The sequence below is a fragment of the Mauremys mutica genome, chromosome 1 (assembly GCF_020497125.1).
Source record: "Mauremys mutica isolate MM-2020 ecotype Southern chromosome 1, ASM2049712v1, whole genome shotgun sequence".
Classification (NCBI taxonomy): Eukaryota; Metazoa; Chordata; order Testudines; family Geoemydidae; genus Mauremys; species Mauremys mutica.
The window spans coordinates 89,360,107-89,380,973 of record NC_059072.1 but is presented as its reverse complement, the minus strand read 5'-3'; the positions used below and the strand labels follow the sequence as shown (position 1 = coordinate 89,380,973).

At 45.3% G+C, this 20,867-nt stretch overlaps 1 protein-coding gene across 1 annotated transcript in view; it reads left to right on the top strand.

The window, feature by feature from the left end:
- Positions 1–20,569, top strand: part of GRIN2B (glutamate ionotropic receptor NMDA type subunit 2B) — a 330,192-nt gene extending 309,623 nt beyond the window's left edge. The window contains exons 11-14 of the mRNA XM_045001048.1: positions 8,877–9,037; positions 11,433–11,620; positions 14,656–14,894; positions 17,795–20,569. Of these exons, the coding sequence (XP_044856983.1) occupies positions 8,877–9,037; positions 11,433–11,620; positions 14,656–14,894; positions 17,795–19,693 (2,487 nt within the window). The 3' untranslated portion in view covers positions 19,694–20,569. The remainder of the gene's footprint in view (positions 1–8,876; positions 9,038–11,432; positions 11,621–14,655; positions 14,895–17,794) is intronic.
- Positions 20,570–20,867: the final 298 nt, after the last annotated feature.

The window sequence follows — 20,867 nt, the reverse complement described above, 5'->3', positions numbered from 1 at the left end:
CCAGCACATCTTAATGAAGACAATTTGTCTCAGGCAACATGTGGAAAACTAAATCTCTCTCTTTCTCATTCTTGCACACACATACCCAAGCACAGGTTCATGCACATACATTCACATACCGTGCACACACAGCATCTCACACAGTCTTTTGTTCTGTGACATGCATACACACATGCCTTGCCTCAGTCTCTCTCACAGATGCCATAACCCATCCCCACATACATCACACAGCATTGGACACACTATGGCCTGGTGTACACTTCAATGTTTCATTGGCATAGCAGGGTTGGTTGTGGGTGTGATTTTTTACCACCTCTGACTGACATAGCTATGCTGGGAAAAGATCTAGAGTAGATGCACTTACAGCAGCAAAAAAAAAAAAAAAAAAAAAAAAAAAGGTCTTTTTGCTGGCATAGTTTATTCAATTCAGGGAACAAAATTAAGCTGTACCAGCAACAGAACTCTCTTTCTGGTTTGCGCTGCATCTCCATTAGGGATGTTTGCCAGTGTAGCTATTTCTGGAGTAGACAATGCCTGTAACATATAGACAACCACGTGCAGATGCACTTTTCTCTGGGAACCATTTGGTGATGGACAATATATTTCTTTTTTTTTTAATCTCAAGTTAATTGTGGCCAATTAGCTACCCTCTTTCCCCATTATCCTTGCCAATCCCAGCTGTCTGAATGGGGGGAAAACAATCACCTGTTTCATTATGCAAACTGATAGCCAAACAGCTGAAAACAGCATAGCCTAGCCTTCTGTGCGGCATGGCTCCAAATTGCTAATAAGATTCCACTGCCAGACAGGTTGCTTAACCCACTGCTGCTGAAAGCTTTCATGGAGGAGTGTGGAGGGAGCAAGAAGTGAGACTCTCAGCTGTGGTTGGCTGGCAGCCCCGGGTATAGTGTTTGTTTAAACCCCCTGAGCACTGGTAAGATCTCAGTCCCTGCAGGGATCATGCCTTCCCAAAGACACTGCAAGGTTTTGATTTACTACTTCTCACTTTCAATGGGAGGAAGAGGAATATGAATGAGGAGCAGCTATTAGGCTTCTAATGTACATTGCCACAGAAATGCACATGCAGATTCAGCCAGAACCCCACTGAAACACTTTTGGACAAAAGCACTCATACACAACTCTATCCAGATAGACCAATACAGTGCCTCCCCCTGCTACACACACACTACATATGTGAATTCCCTTTGTTTGATCCCCTGTAACTCACCACATGTGGAAATTGTTCCTCCACTTGTGTTGTTGCTCCACCTGTCCCTCATCTCCTTCCCTGTAAGGAGGGGAGAGGAGTTTCTGTCACTCTGTAGCCCACATGTGGATGTTGTTTGTGGGTGCCTGGGGAACCCTGGCAGAGTAGCTGTGCCACTGGGTGTTTGTAGAAGGGGTATTTAAAATACGTGTGAGGGAGCAGCTTGGAGATGTGGGATTTAGATCCTGATCCTTTACACAAGCATCCACATTTAATTTCTGAATCGATATCTAATGTGCTCCCCCCCACCCCACACACACAGTGATCCTCTCCACATAGTGCTCCTCCAGCAGGCCTCAGACAATACCCATCCTTTCTTGTCTTCTCCTGGGGAGGCTCAGAGGCTTGCTTTGCCCTCCCTGGGTTGGCATCTTCTGGGCAGCTGGGGAGGGAGGCCCACTCCCCACTTTGGTTCTTTCAGTGGCTGCTAGTAGGCCTGCTCCCCTTGCCTAAAACTGTAGCAGCAGCTGGCATCCTGCCTCCCTCTTTTGGCTCTGCCCCCGTTCTGCATCTTTGATGGACCAGCAGGAGGCGCATACCTTCCCCCAATACACGGTGCTGGCATTTCCTGGGGGAATAAGTGGTCATCCTGCACTTCCACTAATTGTTGCATTTTGGGAGCAACAAAAGCAAGCAGAAATGTTCTGCTTGATCCTGCTGCTCCAGGCTCTTTAAAACTTAAAGCACAGTGGACATTGTACTCCCATAGTGAGCCAGGGTGTTCTCCAATCCTAGTGAAAAGGACAGAAATGGGGTTCTTTCAGGGCTATCTTCCCTTGAAAAATGAAATTATATGATCATTTCTCCAAGGGTGAGGCATTTTCTCCTTTCCCCAGTCTCTTCTTTCTCTCTTGGGGCCCATGGACTGTTGAGTGGCAGTTGGGCATCAGTTCTTGTCAATGTTACGAACATAAAGCCAGGAGTCTGGGGATGAATATTTATGTGTGTTCCTGTCAAGCTTTAGAGCCAAGGATCTTTGGGTCTGGGTACTGTATGGATCCTTGCATCTAGTTTCTAATCTCACTCTTTGCAGGGCTTCAGTGTGCATAGTGGTGGAGGTTCTAAAGTGCATCTGCATATTTGCCTTCCATTGAACAATGAGAATGGGTTTGTTGTTTTTTAAAGGGATGGTAGAGAAAATACCTGGGCATAGATTTCATAACAGCCATTCTTACCAGCTACAGTTTCTAGGGCCAGTCTTTTCCATTTGTAGGGAATGATAGTTTCCTTCACTAGGAGCATTTTTGGCTTAGGAGACTGAGAATGAGATATGGTGGCTGGTCTTAATCTGGTCCCTGATCAGTGGTGGGGAGCACTAGGAGGCTCAGGGATCATGGTTTTATTCTACACCACTTTATATGGTAATGGAATGTGACTGTATTCCTTTTAACTCCAGCTGGTAGGAGCAGCTGCAGAGACAGCCCAGGCAAGGATTGCTGCACTTTGGGGAGTGGGTAAAATGGGGCCCTGCCAGAGCTACCCCTTCCCCCAGCACTGCTTCCCCTGCACACAAAACTGTGCAAGGGAGAATCCCCCACACACATTCTATGGGGGCACTAAGATCCAAGTGGTGACTCCCTTCCCTCCTGCCATGTGGCCTTGTGGGAAAACTGCAGCAAGGAACCAACCAGACTCCAGCCAGTAGAAGGAGCAGCCATGGAAGCAGCCAAAGCAGAGACCTTCAGACATTTGGAGAACTCGCTACACTTTTGACTGGACTTTCTCTGCCCTGTGTTGATTGGTTGTTTGCTCCAACCCTTTCCCTCTCCCTCCCAGCCTCTTCACTCCACACCTGCCCTGCGTCTCCCTTGTCCTGTCCACCCCCATCCCCTTCCTTTCAATGTCCCCTCCCCCTCTCTCCTCTTTTCATTTAGCTGATCCTCTCTTAACTAACTCCACCCCACAAAAATAAATGGTGGCACTAGCCTGTCTGTTGCCATGACACTGTTCTCTCTGCTTGTGTGCTAGACCCCTTCTCCCCTACAGGGTGTCTGTTTTGTCTATTTAAATGGTGAGTTCTTTGGGACAGGGACTGTCTGCAGGGCCGGCCCACAACATTTTGGCACCTGAGGCGGGGAGCTCAAATGATGCCCCCTCGCTTGGGCCAAAACTTTGAAAGGTCTCAATTCTGCCTTCTTCCTGTTCTAAACCTCTCATGGTACTGCTCTGCTACCTACCCCAGTAAAGGAGAACTAACAACTTAAAATGCCTTTTTCAAAAATGTTAAGTATCACAACTTTCAAACGCCTGAACAGCAAATGTAACTTTTCTTGTCTGCATAGTAAACACTGGCATTTTTATCTGTTTGAATAATCAAATTGGTGCTTTCCGTGCCTTCTTGGTTGCAAAGATTTGAACTGCTTCCTGATGAAGGTCCACAGTCTGGGCCAGCTCATGCTCTATTGAGATGGTTGCAAGGCCAATCAGCCTCTCCTGTGTCATTATGGAGCGTAGATGTGTTATTAACTTCAGCTTGGAGAAGCTGCGTTCTCCACTGGCAACTGTTACAGGAAGTGTTAGAAGTATGCGCAGAGCAACAAAAGCATTTGGAAAGAGGGTTGTCATCTTGTTTGTAGACATATATTCCAGAACAGCCTTTGGAGTTGATCCTGCTGAAATGTATCTTGAAAGGCCTTTCAGTTCATCACCTAAATCACTTGCATCAATATCGCGCATGTCATCATGTGTCAACACTGTCTCTAGTGCCCTGCATTGCTGGTGTAGGTCTCTTCCGGTATAGTGAGGAGTTTTGGAATATCATACAACATCCCAAATATACTGCTATGTTCCTTGAGCTGCATGAAACGTTCTTCAACTGACTGTATTGCACAATCTAACACCTGGTTAAAGAATTCAACTTTGAATTGTTGTTTGAGATCGCTTATGGGATTCTCCCGTGCCTCGTAATCAAAATGTCTTCTTCGGTGACTTTTGTATACTTGAATGGGTGGGAAAATAGCTTCAGTGTGAAGTTTCTCTGCCAACTTCTGTGTACTCCTCAGAACGTTTTGAAATCCCTCATCTGACCGGTAAGACTGTAGGTATGACTTTGCTTTGTCCAGTTGTTCCATTGCTCCAGATATATGAAGAACAACACCTTGAGTCTCTTGCTTACAACATTTATTTCAAACAGAAATTTGAAGTTATGTATGTTTCTGGTAATTCCATTTCCCTCTGCCACTGTTCTCCCATGAACAGTTCCTGTCATAGCATTATCCTCCATAATGGCAACTATGGCATCATCTATCTTCCCAATTTGTAAAAGCAGCAAAGAATCCTGTGGCACCTTATAGACCAACAGACGTTTTGCAGCATGAGCTTTCGTGGGTGAATACCCACTTCGTCGGATGCAAGCATCGAAAGCTCATGCTGCAAAACGTCTGTTAGTCTATAAGGTGCCACAGGGTTCTTTGCTGCTCTTACAGATCCAGACTAACACGGCTACCCCTCTGATACTTCCCAATTTGGTGTTTGATAGGCTTTATCACCTCCACTTGACTTTCCCATCATGTGACACTCGGTGGTTTCAGTGTCAGAGAGGATGTTCCCAGATGTTGCTTCAAAATTTGCCATCAATGATTTGATGCAGAGAAAAATACACAGATGCTTTGAATTACATGAAAAAGCTGATGCTGCATCACTGACCACCAAGTTCGATGAATGAGAACTGAATGGGACAAAAAAAAGCTCTCGGATCCGTGTCCGCACTCCTCTGGTCTTTCCTCTCATGTTGGCACCATTATTATAGCCCTGACCTCTCATGTCAGCTACCACAATTCCCGTATCTTCCAGCTTTTTAAGAAGCACATTTGTCATACCAGCTTCTGTAGTATCATCAATATCAATAAATTCTAGAAAATGCTCTCTGACAGTCACCAATGCAGGGACATTTTCACTAGGTTCTGTTGTTGTTACAAAACACACCATTAAAGTCACTTGTTCCATATGGCCGATGTCAGGTGTGCAGTCCAGAATAACAGAGTAATATCTTGCTGACTTCAGATCTGCCACGATCTTCTGTTTGATTTTTGTTGCCAGTAATTGTATGATCTCATTTTGAATTGTTTTTCCAAGGTAATGGTGTGTGTACGTTTCTTGGGTGGTGATTCTTCTTAGATGCTCCTGGAATAGAGCATCAAACTCACCCATCAGCTCCACAATTTGAAGGAGGTTTCCATTGTTTGGCACATACAGCTGATCTGAAGTGCCATGCAGTGCTAGGTTTTGGGTAGCAAGCATTCTCACAATGGCAATGAGCCTTTCAGAACATTTTGCCAGTAAAGAGACTCTGATGCAATCTTCTCTTGATGCTGATCATCTATGGTGGACCTTTAACCTTAGTCTCATCTCAAGCTCTTTCCACCTATGGAATGCTCTCTGGTGATCTGCTGCCTTCTCATGGCATGCCAGATTTCTAGCCAGATCCCATTGTGGCTGGAACATTAGACTGGAAGAGTTTGCAACAAAAACAGTATGCAGCATTCTGGGTTTTTGAGTACATAAGCCTTGGCCTCTCCACTTTGTCACCATTGGGGATTTTATGCCAGTAATGTGTTGGATGGAAACTTCTGTTTTAATTGTCTTTGAGGAACATGAAGTTTTCACTTGCTGTGGCCCATGCAGTACAAGGAAGTCCCTCAGGCTACTGCTCAAGTGGGTCCACAGTCCTGGATCATCTAGACTTAAGGAATTAACTCAGCAGCAGCTGTTTCTTGCACCTCCACCACACTCTTCTCTGATCTACACTTTTCTTCAGGAATGTGCGTGGTTATGTCCATTTGACATGGAGATATGGATGCTGCAGTAGCTGCCAGGTCACCTGCATTCTGACTAACTGGAAGATCAGGCATCTCCACACCACTCACATCCTCACTGGGGCCAGAAGGCTCACCATGAACATTTGTGTCTATATATCTCAGGAGAGCTCCTTCCTGCTTAGATAGAAAAGCTTCCTTTGCTTTCTTTCTTTTTCTGAATGCTGCCCCAGAGGGGCGTTTTCTTCTTTCACTCACGACTGCTGTTCTGTGCCAGCTATAGCGGCTCTCAACACTCAATTGAAGGGGACAAATAAGCAGGCTGGTAGCAGGGCCTGAGTGAGGGAAGATATCAGCGTCTAAAGGGCCTAACTGGCTCCTACTACTTCAGTTGACTGCCTGTTCTCCTCAAGTGGGTTCAGGGAAGCAGCAGGAAACAGGAAGCTCCCTGAGAAGCTGGTGTTAATCAGTCCAGGCTCCTGGGGGTGCTAGAGAGGTACATGAGAGGCTCCTCCTCCTCTCTCCCCCTGCAGCTCCTGCTGCTTTCTGTTATTCCTGCTCCCTTTTCTCCTGCCTGCCTGTTATGTCTCTTGTGCCCTCCTTCCTCCAGCACAGCACTCCACCATCTCTGTACATCTAGAGCAGAGAGAATAGATATGCACCAGCAGCAGACACAATTTTCTACACTCTGGGTCCTAATGGCGCCCACTCAATGTCTGGCACCTGAGCCTCAGTTCGCCTCATGGTGTCTGCTACTCGGTGTTTGTACAGCACTTGGCACAATGGAGCCCCATGCTTGGCTGGCCCTGGGTCACCACTGTAACCACGATGAGGTTTAATAATAATAACTTGAACATGCTGCAGTGATTTTTTTCCTATCAAGGTTTGCTCTTATTACAATTTTTGATCGTTCCAAGTTTGTCTGCTCCCATTGGGAGGAACTCCAGGTTCTGAGATGCATTTTTTTCTTAAGTGTCAGCCTGTGTTTTAGGAACCAGATCTGACATTTCCCATCCGCTGAGGAGCAACGGTGGATGCATTCATTATCTTTCTCTCGCACACCCACCAGCCAATCCATCTCATCATAACTAAAGGGAAACGATTCCCTAGCTTAGACAGCAGAGGGGACCGATACATATATATAAATAGGTGTGATGTATTCCTGCCACTAAGGGTAATGGCACATGCAGGTGCACACAAACACAAATGCTGTCCGGTTGCAACCTAAAAGAAAAGTTCTTCTAGCACAGCCCGTGCATAGAATGTATTCTGTGCAGTAGAGTGCAGTGTTGCACACACATCCTGTATCTGACATATTCCATGCAGTAGAGGGCAGTGGTACACACCTATGTATACTCACACACCAGCCAGTCTGTTATCTCAACAATATCTGGTCAGGTTTGGTCATTACACTGTGGAAGTAGAGAAAGAACTGACAGGGATTCAAAGGGGATCTTAATGCATGACAGTCTCTGTGAGCAAGAGTTAGGCTAGCTGTAACCCTAATAACACGAGATTTGTAGAAGCGAGGATTGTGTGAGGCGAGTGGGAAAGTACTGTGTGAGAAGTTGTTGCGACCTTGTGTCGATAATGAGGAATGTAGACTGGCGTCTAAATAGAAGTGAGAAAAATAAGGTATCAAGATGGCCTATGTATAAACAAAATGCAGCTGTTGCTTATTATTGTACGTAACAAAGAGTATAAATGCTTGCTGTAATTGTTTACCTGTGGAGAGACCTGCCTAGGAGGGGGAAACCCTGTGTCCTAGCGCACTCCCTCCCTCTATGCAATTGCTTGAGAAAATAAAGTATATGACTTTGCTGCACCCAACCAAAAAGTGAGAACTGAGTTTTTTCTCCAACAACACCAAGAGCTGAACTTGCCTCTCATGACCCCCACAATGGACCATCAAAAGATGGTACTAAACAGGGAGTGCCATGCAAAATACTTTTCTGCAACACCAAGGAAGGAATTTTCCATTGACCTGACTAATCAATGCATGATTTCTTTTTTCTTTACTACTTTGATTAGGTTCCTCGCTTGCAATTTTCTGTGCTTTTTCCTGTCTCCCTGTTGTATGGATTTTAAGGAGTCTTGATAATTGGCAGTGGTAAATTTTACTGCTCATAAAACTCCAGAGAGCATTGATTGTGACTTGAGTTAAGCAAGTGGCATATAAAGTCTTATTGCCTTGCAGTCATGGGGGAGTTTTACAATGAGTGTATTTCTTGGAATCAGTAAGAGGTTTGGAGGTTTACTTCCACCATCTTTGTCTCAGGCATCAGTTGTTATTAGTGAGAGGCATACCTTCAGCAGAAGTGGGATGTTGAGTCAGGAGACATGCCCAAAGGCAGAAAGCAAACTCATAGCCTTTCCTCATTATTATTTCAGTTCTCTCTGCCCCAGGAAGCACAGAGGTGAAAAATGGTGTGTGTGTGTGTTTTTTTTTTGTAAATTAAGTGATAGAGTCAGAATAAAAATGATATATTGTATTTACTGAAAATCCTTTCTTACCTGTGTATATTTTTTTAAATGAAGGGTGTTAAAAAAATCTAACTTATCTTTTTCCTTCATGATGGTTGGTTATTTTTTGCACTTCTTTCAGGTTGGAAAGTGAAACTAGATGGATAAGTTTTGCTGCCTGGTACTTGGGCATCAGCCAGATGCTGTTGTGTTTGGAAATAGGAGAGTATTTAATTTCTTTTTTTAAAATATCCACTCAACCTTAAAAGAAGATTGGGGCTAACTTCAGTGTCACTACAGATGTTTTCTCTCTCAGTAAAGTGGGTTCTTTCATGCAAACTACTGATTATTGCTGAAAGATTCTGAGGAGTTTTCTTTCTCTGCCTTTCTAGTTCCAGAAACCTAACGACTTCTCACCCCCTTTCCGCTTTGGGACGGTTCCCAATGGCAGCACAGAGAGGAACATTCGCAACAACTACCCTGAAATGCATAGCTACATGGTGAAGTTCAACCAGAGAGGGGTGGACGATGCCCTATTCTCGCTGAAGACTGGGTGAGGCCTTCTCCTTCCAAACTTGTCCATACCATGAGCTTGGCTTCTTTTCCTGTGTGTCTGGGGCTTTGAGGATCATTCTCCATGATTTATTGCAAAGGTGACATCCACCATGACAGCTGCCAGAGTGATTTGGCCTTGATGCTATTTGCAACTGTTTTTGTCAGTTTTCCTCTAACATTTGTACACGTGATTTTTGTTTGTAAGAATATTTGCGGAAGGAGAAAATCTTGTGAATACTTGTTAGTACCCAGAGCTTCACTCCTGCAAGCTGCTCCCTACAAGCAGAGCCTTATGCAGAGCAGCTTGCAGGGTGGGGCCAAAGTTTGCTCCAGAAGTGTTTGTACAGTCATCTTGAAATTTCTTTGATTTCTCTCCTCTGTTTTGTAAAAGATGAAGTCAACTAGGGAGCAGAAGCAATACCATGTGACTTGATTGACAAGTCACACACCAGTATGGCAGTAATGCATATTGTATAGTGGAAGGCATATAGTCAAAGCAAATAGTTTGCAAATGACCCATAGGGTAGAAAATCTTTGCATAAAGTGCCTGCCAAAATCTTTTGAATCCTGAACAGATCTGTGAAAATCAGAGTCTCTTCATAAATAATTTAGAAAACAGAGAGGAAAACATTCACTGGAAAAAAGTATCTGCTCTGAACAACTTGCGTAGGTCTACCAGTCACTATGCTCCCCTGCGAGAGCTAGGTAGAAGCCATATCTAGTTTGCAGGTCTCTGTATGAATAAAGGCCCCCCCCCACCTCCTTGCTAAACTTCCCTCTAGTTTTCAGGGCCCCACCCTGTGTAAAAGGGATCCTGGTACCTTGAGCCTCACTCTGGCTTGCAAGGCCCTGCACCCTCTGATAAGGTTTATTCTGAAGCACTAAGGGATGTTCAGCCAATTTAATTATTAGATTGACTGAACATTTCTAACCTATTTGCCAGGCTCAGAGGAGTGTAGCCCATTACAAATGACTATACTGTTTCTGGATGCCATCCTGGAAATATACATGTCAGGATAGGCATCATCCAGGAAATATATATGCCCTGAGATAGATGTCATCCTAGAAATGTACTCTTTTCAGGAGAGATGTCATCCCTGACACATAAATGCCCTGAGACAGACTTCACTCTAGATAAGCACATGTATTGGGATGCTGGCCATCCTGGAAATCTATTTACAGTGGATTAGAACGATGATGTGGCTGTGAGTGTATGTGGGAAATGGAAGGTCTTTCGTCCTATGTAAAAAATGGGTTTGGTTCATATTTAGTGGTAGGATTTACTCCTCAGCTATCTGATTATTTGGAAGATCCAAATTCCTGTTCAGGTATTTTCCCTAGTTGCTCCCCCTTGTACCTGCAAAAAAAAAAAGATTATTTTACTGGGATACAGAGAGGGGCTCCCAACAGACTGTTCTACTACCTGCCATCTCTGGAGTGTATCCACCCTATCATGTAATTATATAGCGTCAGTGTGGTGATTCCTCTGAGTCTGTACTGAACTCTTTTCTCCGTGTTCTGATAGCAAGGCACTGTAACGCTAAAGCCACTGTTTTCATGGTGAGATGTAAGACTTCTGTCCTAACCACTTGTCACAGTTAAAGATCCCATGGGATTTTTCACAGTAACATAGGAGTTAAATTCAGGGTCCTGACCAAATCTAATCTGAATAATTACATTCTGCTTAGCTAAGTCACATCAGCAGTATCAGTTGGAAATGGCCTTCTTCCTTACTTCAAGTCCTAATTTTTTGTGCAGTATTTATGTATTCAGGAAAGTACTTTAGGATCCTTTGGGGTGAAAGGCACTATAGAAATTCCAGATATTATTATGAACATAGACCTCCCTTCAGCTTCCTCTTCATTCAGCCTTGACCCTGTAATAGACTTCTGTTAATTTAATTTAATAATTGGAGATATACCAATCTCCTAGAACTGGAAGGGACCTTGAAAGGTCATTGAGTCCAGCCCCCTGCCTTCACTAGCAGGACCAATTTTTGCCCCAGATCCCTAAGTGGCCTCCTCAAGGATTGAACTCACAACCCTGGGTTTAGCAGGCCAATGCTCAAACCACTGAGCTATCCCTCCCCCCTAAATGTTCTAATGTTCCTTCACACTGCCTCTTTGTAGACCATGCTGGATGTCAGGGAGAGAGAGATGAGTCCTTATCTAATCTAACTCAAATTCAAAAAAGATTCTCGTCTCAGATTTCAGTTCCTGTTGAAGGTTCAGGTGGCAACATACAGTATTCCATCTGGACGGGTTCCTTCCATTCTTACTTAGTTAAGGCCACTGTTCTTGGTATCAGCAGTTCCTTTCAGTTATGTGCAATGATTTGAATTCACACAGAATTTTTTCTTTACTGTATTCTCCCTTTTCCTTGCACCCGGGCAGGAAATTGGATGCATTCATTTATGATGCAGCAGTGCTAAACTACATGGCTGGCAGAGACGAAGGCTGCAAGCTGGTAACGATTGGTAGTGGGAAGGTTTTTGCCTCCACTGGCTATGGCATTGCCATCCAAAAGGACTCGGGCTGGAAACGTCAGGTAGATCTTGCCATTCTACAACTTTTTGGTGATGGTAAGTGGTCTGTGCAAAGAGGTATGGGGGTTCCTCTCAAATTTCCAGATCCTGGCTGTATGGAAATGGGGTTCCCTCCCTGACCCTAACATCTTAGATTTAGTAAACAGTGCAAGAGTAGTGAAAAAGCATGTTGGGAGAGGGATGGGGCTGACACACACAGTTGGGTATGCTTTATGAAGGTTAATAACAGCTTCAGGGCTAATATCACAAGTTCCAAAGGTTTAATGAGAATTAAGCCTCCAAAAGTTCAGACGTGTATTTGAAGTTTATCTCAATGTCTTCACTCTGGAAATCTTGTGAGAACAGGCTTTTCCTTGTCAGATTTTTGGCACTTCTTGGTTTTAGCCATAATCAGAAATCCAAGTGAGAATGGAGCTTTCAGTAGTTATATCCAGTATGCCTGTGTTTTTTCAGGCAGCACCAAGCTGTGCAACACCCATGTGATCAATAATTAAACATGCCTGGAGGAAAGAGAAAACTAAACTTTCTTAAACCTAAAAATAAATTAATAAGTAAACAAGTTGGGGATTCAGGGATAAATTTTCATAGATTCATAGACTTAAGGTCAGAAGGGACCATTATGGTCATCTAGTCTGACCTCCTGTACAATGCAGGCCACAGAATCTCACCCACCCACTCCTGGAACAAACCCCTAACCTATGTCTGAGTTATTGAAGTCCTCAAATCATGGTTTAAAGACCTCAAGGTGCAGAGAATCCTCCAGCAAGTGACCCGTGCCCCATGCTGCAGAGGTAGGCGAAAAACCTCCAGGAACTCTGCCAATCTGCCCTGGAGGAAAATTCCTTCCTGACCCCAAATATGGCAGTCAGTTAAACCCTGAGCATGTGGGCAAGACTCACCAGCCAGAACCCTGGAAAGGATTCTCTGTAGTAACTCAGATCCCACCCCATCTAACATCCCATCACAGACCATTGGGCATATTTACCTGTAGTGAAAGATCTGATCAGCTTTTACTGTATACAAGCTGGTTTGCCCCAATCCTTAGTGAATAAAATACTGTCACTTTAAAGAAACGGTGGATTGTTGGTGGGATTGGAGCTTCCTTTTTGTTAGAATCTTCTTCTTCTTTTTCTCTCTCTTTCACCCCACTCCTTTCTGGATTTTTTTTTAGAAAATTAAAAATGTTGATCTTATTTTGTAAATGAATAGGAAGTCTAAAATCAGAAAAAAGTCTGATATAATAAATACAGGAAGAACACAGGAATTGACATAGGTTAACAGAACCGTGGGCCATCAGTCTGGTAGAACAGTGGTTTGCAAACTGTGGGGCATGCCCCCTGAGGGGGTGTGTGGAGGAACATTCAGGGGGCTGAGCAGCAACACCAGGTGGCTCGTGCCAGCCCTGCATGGTGGGGCCCAGGCCAGCCCCCACGGGGTGGGGAGGGAGCGCCACCTCCATCCTCTGACTCACCTCAGTGGACCACCCAGCCTGCGGGTCAGTGTGCTGCACTGGTTTCCGCTCCTGGCAGCTTCCACGCCCAGCGCTGGCTCCACCCCCGGAGACCGTTGCACATGCCTTCCCCTACCCTGAGAATCCGAGGGGCAGAGGGGCAGGTGTTGGCCCTGCCTTAGTGGTGCATCCTGCCTGCAACGCCGAAGCAGCCTGCTGTTGAGGAAGTCTTGGTTGAGAAGTAATGGAGTTGGGGTGCAGACAGATTCAATTAATGGTGGTGGTGGGCGGGGGGTGACGTGACTGGAAAAGTTTGCACACCATTGTGGTAGAGTATTCTTTCTCCAGTAGTGGCTAATACTGAATACTTCAGAGGAAGGCATAAAAATCCCATAATGCTTCTCACTGCAATATGACACCATATAAATATGGGGAATTTCTCCCTGTCTGTGTCTGATCTTGAAAAGTGTGAGTAACTCCCATCTTCCCCAGAAGCATGAAAAGCATTCCCAAGACAGAGTATCTCTCTGTTTTTGAATCTCTTTATAGATCCTGAAAATCCTGTACTAGGATGAGTGTGCAATAAATCTAAGCTAGGAAATGTTTATTGTTACTTGACATAAATTGGCAATAATTTATGCTGGTTAGAAATTTGAAATGTTGACAAAATTGGAAAAAATAAATCAAAAACACTGAAAACATTTTTGTGAAAGTGTCAGTTTGTTTTTGACCAGCTATAGAATTGATTGAAAAATTTTAAGATATGAAATTTCAATGAAAAATTTGATCAACGTTTTGAATTTCAGCCTAAAAGATTTTCATAAACATTTTGGCTCATTTGTTGACCTGTGCTAGTAGTAACTGTTTTCTCTCTCCTACCCCAAAACATAACATTTTCCCCCATTTCATTGAAATTTACTGAAAGAGAAAGTTAAAAACCAGGTATTACTGCACTTGGAGATAATTGGTGTCATCTTTTACTTTCAATCCTGCTTTACAGCCAGGTAACAAAAACTTAGTTTTATGAAATGTTATAATTCTTATATATTATAATATCATTTCTGAATCCTTTAAGAATCTTTACTTCTACAGTAAGTAGATGTTCAAGTATTTGCATTTGGTATCTCAGGCTTTATTTCCTGCTAGTGCAAAAATTTTAAATTGATCAAAGTTTCAGTAAAGTGTTTGGAACTAAACACTTGAAGTTATCCCTCAAAATTCACAGAAAATAAAAACTGAAACTTCCTAAGGTTAAATAGATGCTATGTCAAAAGTTCTAGAATAAGTAAACCTCTTAAAGGAATGTAGTTTATTTAATCTGTTATATGCTCTACTGGTCTGGTGACAGGAAATATTGCAGAGCTGGCAATTGGCCTAGTTCACCCAGTCAATGGAAACTGGCTCAGCTAATCCAACCAGTCAAAACTTCCCACATCAATCATCAAGTGATCTGGTTCATCTAGCCCCCAAGACCAGACAGCTGGTGTGCAAACAGGGCTCAGCCATTGGAAAAGACCTATCCAGTCAGCTTCTCCTACCCCAGTCCACTTCTACTCCAGTCTCTCAGCCAATGCAGGATTGACTCAACTTTATCTCCTTCTATCTGTCTGTCTCTTTCCAGGGGAGATGGAAGAGCTGGAAGCTCTCTGGCTTACTGGAATTTGTCACAATGAAAAGAATGAGGTAATGAGCAGCCAGCTGGACATAGATAACATGGCAGGCGTCTTCTATATGCTGGGGGCAGCCATGGCCCTCAGCCTTATCACCTTCATCTGTGAGCATCTCTTCTACTGGCAATTCCGCCACTGCTTCATAGGCGTCTGCTCTGGCAAGCCTGGCATGGTCTTCTCCATCAGCAGGGTGAGTGTCTTCAGAAAATGGAAGGAACAGTGCGGAGGTTAAATCACATAGTTATAGAAATTAGAAATGGGGTAGTCCTACTGGATTCTCTTGGCCATCCCTCTTACACACAGACAGCATAGGGCTGTTGCCTCCACTATATTGTCCAGCATTTTGACCACTCTGGCTTTCAGTGTTACAAGGGTTGCCACCACTTTCCTTGGGAGAACTGCCTTTTCCTCACAGTGTTTCATAATTTCTGCTCTCTCTTGGAATTGGGTAATGGTGAGGCAGTCGTGAAAATGGGAAACAATATATAGAAAAGTTAATGTAACTTTTCTATCCCTCCAAAATTGTTTGAAAGGGTGCTGAATTCTTGGAGGAAAGGTTGTGGCAATTCTTCTCCATCAACCAATTCTCCTCTGGTCTTAGTTAGAACACCAAACTCAAATTGTCCTGTGTGTTGGAGCGATTCAGATAATTCTGTGAGAAATCAGCACTGTCTTGTGATTGTTTTGAGCAGTAGGAGGTCCCTAATCTAAATTCATACTGTGACCAACACACAAGCCCCTGGAAAAAAGGATAGCCACTTGCCCTCAGCACTCACTCAGTGCAAAACCTACCTTAAACATTCCCCTTTCAAGAGTCTCCTTTATCTCTAAATGAGCTTCTCCAGCTAGTCATTTCTATGTGATCCTTCTTCTCCTCTTGTACATAATATTTGTGCCCCATTTAGAGCTTTCTTTCTCTTCTTCCTGCTTCTGGCATCTCCTTCTGCTCCATTCTGCAGTGAAGTTATAGTTCTGTGTTTTTGATATTACCATCCCTCTGACAATAAAGTGGTTGTATGAAGAGTGCTACACTGTTTGGGGGAATTAGATGGCTCAGTTGAATGGGCAATAGGGGTACAAAGTCCTTCTTATATTGCCAGTCTCAATCTTATGCCAGGTTGGAGAGCAAGTGGGGGAACTGGATGTGTCAGGAGATTATTAACAGAATGCAGATCCTTCTATCTCTTGGTTATCTGTACAAATCTGGGCCTGGTTGTGGTGACTGAAAGTCATTAACCTTCTGCTAGCTGTTGGATGACCTATGTCACTATGTGAAATGAGTTGGTGGTCAGTCCACTTTATAATACACTGGTGTTCACCTCACATTTGACATTAATTGGTACCCCAGAATAGTAGTCTCACTAAGGAGGCAAATGACGAATGAGTCATGGAATCTGAACACCTCTCCCACCCATAGAAGTGGTCCTTCTGTGTCATGGCTGAGATGCACTGGTTGGGGAAACATGGAGAAATCTTGCACTGCTGATGTCTGTTTTGCAGTTGAATTGAGGATTTCACTTTCCAAGGATGTCAATCTGATTCCTGAACTAGGGGTCACCAAATGAAATGAATAGGCAGTAGGGTATAAAACAAACAAAGGAAGTATTTCTTCACACAGTGCACAGTCAACCTGTGGAACTCTTTGCCAGAGGATGTTGTGAAGGCCAAGAGTATAACAGGGTTCAAAAAAGAACTAGATAATTCATGGAGGATAGGTCCATCAATGGCTGTTTGCCAGGATGGGCAGGGATGTTGTCCCTAGCCTCTGTTTGCCAGAAGTTGGGAATGGGTGACAGGGCATGAATCACTTGATGATTACCTGTTCTATTCATTCCCTCTGAAGCACCTGGCACTGGCCACTGTCAGAAGACAGGATACTGGCCTAGATGGACCTTTGGTCTGACCCAGTGTGGCAGTTCTTATGTTTTATGTCATCAATGTTAGATTTAACTTGAAAGTAATTAAAAAAACCTGTTGTGCCATACTCAGCTAAACACTAAAGAGCTAATACCCATTCATCGGTCCTGCTCTTTCTCCTCATTTCCTTTTCTAATCTGTGATGATGACTAAGATATCCAAGTAGATGACAAGAAAAGCTTTCTCCTTTTTAACCAGTCCCCGGCCAGCTTGATTCAATGATGTCTGAGAGTGAATTTCAGGGCAAAACAAGACTATCCTGAACTCCTTGCATCCACGCAGAAATTCAGTGTTTGCCCAATTCTGAGGCGGCTGTTCTCACAGACATTATCTGTGGTGCTGATGCCCATCTTGGAATCCAAAGTGCCAGCTGCTGGATTCGAGTAACTCCCACTGACATCAGAGAGCTTTGCTTGTATACTGCAGGGGAGATAGTTTTGTCCTTGGAATTAATGGCTTTTGAAGAGGACCCTTATCTTGTGAGGTATTGATTCCTTCTACCCCAAATAAACGAACGTCTTCCCAAATGGAAACTATCATTATTATCATTTAATAAAATTATTTATACTAGGATAATCCCTAGAGGTCCCAATTGACACGAGGGCCCTACTGTGCTAGGCACTGACCATACCCTTAGTCAGAGACAGTCCCTGCCCCAAAGAGCTTATACTGTAATCGAAATAGAAACGATAGACAAAGGAAGTGCTATTCCCCTTTGATAGCTGGAGACATAGAGAGGCTAAGTGACTTGCCCATGTGATAGAGCTGGGAACAAAACCCAGATTTTTTGAGTCCCTGTTCAGTATCTTAACACAAGGCCGTCCTTCCTCTCTAAACTGTTCTGTTGATGAAAGGAGGTGAATGGGAGAAAAGAAGAGAGGGAGAGGAAACAAGAGGGAGCAAAGTAGAGGAAGAGAGAGGGAGAGGAAGGAAAAAACAGAAAGGGGGGCAGGATACAGAGGGAAAGAATATTCAGTGTTGATAGATGCAGGTTTGACCTCATTTCATAGTGATGCAAGACTGGCAAACTCTAGGGTCCCATGCTAGAAAACAAACCGTTTTCTCTGCTTCCCTGGCTCAGACTCCCCTTAGCTCAGTTCTCCCAGCTCCGTGTCTTCTCCTTTCTGCCCACCTGCAGAAGCACTGATCTCTGTCTGCTCCATTTCATTTCAGGGTATCTACAGCTGCATCCACGGGGTAGCCATTGAGGAGCACCAGTCAGCGATGAACTCCCCCACAGCCACCATGAACAACACCCATTCCAACATCTTGCGCCTGCTCCGCACGGCAAAGAACATGGCCAACCTGTCAGGTGTCAATGGCTCACCGCAGAGTGCCCTGGACTTCATCCGCCGTGAATCCTCAGTCTACGATATCTCTGAGCACCGCCGCAGCTTCACCCACTCTGACTGCAAGTCTTATAACAACCCGCCCTGTGAGGAGAACCTCTTTAGTGACTACATTAGCGAAGTAGAACGGACCTTTGGCAACCTGCAACTGAAGGACAGCAACGTGTATCAGGACCACTACCACCATCACCATCGGCCCCACAGCATTGGCAGTACCAGCTCCATCGATGGACTGTATGACTGTGACAACCCACCCTTCTCCGCTCAGCCCAGGTCCATTGGTAAGAAGCCACTGGACATTGGTTTGCCACCTTCCAAGCATAGTCAGCTAGGGGACCTCTATGGCAAGTTGTCCTTCAAGAACGATCGCTATAGTGGCGGAGGGGGCCACGACGACTTGATCCGCTCAGATGTCTCTGACATTTCCACCCATACGGTGACCTATGGCAACATTGAAGGCAACGCCGCCAAGCGGCGGAAACAGCAGTATAAGGACAGCCTGAAGAAACGTCCAGCTTCAGCCAAATCACGGCGGGAGTTTGATGAGATCGAGCTGGCCTACCGCAGGCGCCCGCCCCGCTCCCCAGACCACAAGCGCTATTTTAGGGACAAGGAAGGGCTACGGGACTTCTACCTGGACCAGTTCCGGACCAAGGAGAACTCACCGCATTGGGAGCACGTGGACCTGACGGATATCTACAAAGAGCGGGGAGATGAGTTCAAGCGCGATGCTGTAGGGGGCGGAGGGTCCTGCACCAACAGGGCCCACCACAAGCATGGGTCAGCGGACTTTGGAGGAGCCAACGACCACAAGCATGGTGTTGTGAGTGGAGTGCCAGCACCATGGGAGAAGAACCTGACCAATCTAGACTGGGAAGACCGGCCAGGGGCTAATTTCTGCCGTAGTTGCCCCTCTAAATTGCACAACTATACCCCGGCAGTGGTGGGACAAAACTCCACCCGCCAGCCCTGCATCCGGTGTGAGGCCTGCAAGAAGGCAGGCAACCTCTATGACATCAGCGAGGACAACTCTCTCCAAGAGCTGGACCAGCCATCTGCCCCGGTGCCAGTGACGACCAGTGCCACCTCCTCCAAGTATCCTCAGAGCCCATCTAACTCTGCCTCCAAGGTGCAGAAGAAGAACCGCAACAAGCTCCGCCGGCAGCACTCCTATGACACCTTCGTGGACCTGCAGAAGGATGACTCAGCCCTGGCTCCCCGCAGCGTGAGCCTGAAGGACAAGGGCCGCTTTTTGGAGGGGAGCCCCTACGCCCATATGTTTGACATGTCATCCAGCGAGACCGCTTTTGCCAACAACAAGTCCTCAGTGCCCACCACCAGCCACCACCACCACAACAACCCGGGCAGCAGCAGCTACATGCTCAGCAAGTCACTTTACCCCGACCGGGTCACACAAAACCCTTTCATCCCCACTTTTGGGGATGACCAATGCTTGCTCCATGGCAGCAAATCCTATTTCTTCAGGCAGCCTGTGGTGGCAGGTGGGCCCAAAGCCAGGCCGGACTTCCGAGCCATTGTCACCACCAACAAGCCAGTGGTCTCAGCCCTTCACGGGGCTGTGCCAGCCCGTTTTCAGAAGGACATCTGTATAGGGAACCAGTCCAACCCCTGTGTGCCTAACAACAAAAACCCCAGGGCTTTCAACGGCTCCAGCAACGGGCATGTTTATGAGAAACTCTCCAGTATTGAGTCTGATGTCTGAGTGAGGGGAAGTGTGTGGGGAGCGGGGGAGAATGTGGAGCGTGGGAGGGCAGGATGGGGTCAGACCTGATGCCCATTTTCTGCTCTCCTAGTTCTTTGTGGAACACTGGAGTTCTGAGTTCTCTCTAGGGCAGCACTGGTGACAAGTGCCACCTCTTTCTTTCCCCACCCCCTTTATCTCTTTCCATTTTCCCACTCCCTCCTTCCTCCTCCATTCCTGGTCATCCCACTTCCGTTGACATAGGAATTGGGTATCCTCGCTTAGGGTGTCCCAGGTGGAGAAGAAGGTGCGTGTCTGGGCTGAGGCAGGGGAAGGTGTGTGGGCAGGAACAGTGACCGTATTGTTTCGTGTTTTTTTTTAACTCCAAACAGCGAAGGGATACGCAAGCGCGTGCGTGACAGGAGGAGAGAGCAGAAGAGGTGGAATGGACACAAAGGAAAATGCTCTATCAGGCAATTCTTCCTAAAACTGTTTAGAAAAAATATTGAATACATGGATAAAATGAAGGAGACATAACGTGGGATTGACTTGATGCACTTACATACTGGTTATATTGAGGTTCTCTTTAATTTTTTTTCATGAAGACTATGGGGGTTTAGGGCTGAAATATGTATTTGCATATACACTGAGAGATTTACACTGAAGTTTGGAATCATTTTCTGGAGGTGGGAAGGGTGATTTGTACACAGGACTGGCTGGTGGTTCCGTTATGGTAACGCAGCCAGCACATCTGTGCCAGACTAGCAAGAGAGGTCGGGGAGGCTATTGGGTCTGGGGTGGGAAAGCAACACTGAAGTCAGGCAGCCTGGGAGATGACCTTGCCTTCACTAAAACGAGAGAAGCTTGGGGGTGGGAGGTAAGGCTTGGCTTGTTCATTAGCAATTAACTCATTGTTAATTTTGGACATAATTAAACCATGGGAGCAGTTTATAAGGCGAGTCAGCTTGTAGGTGGGTATACACAATTATACTATACTTGAAATGTCTGTGGGGAAAACGAAATAATACCACAAACGGAGTGCGTGTTCAGCTAACAAACCCAGCAGGACAAAGGTTGAGAAGCTGGGGAAAAGGCAAAGAGCGTGAGCGTATGGGAGAGACAGAAGTGGAGATCTGCCATCCTGCCACTTCAGGAGATGTCAGCCTTGTTTTGGCCAATGTAAAAGTAGAGAGGC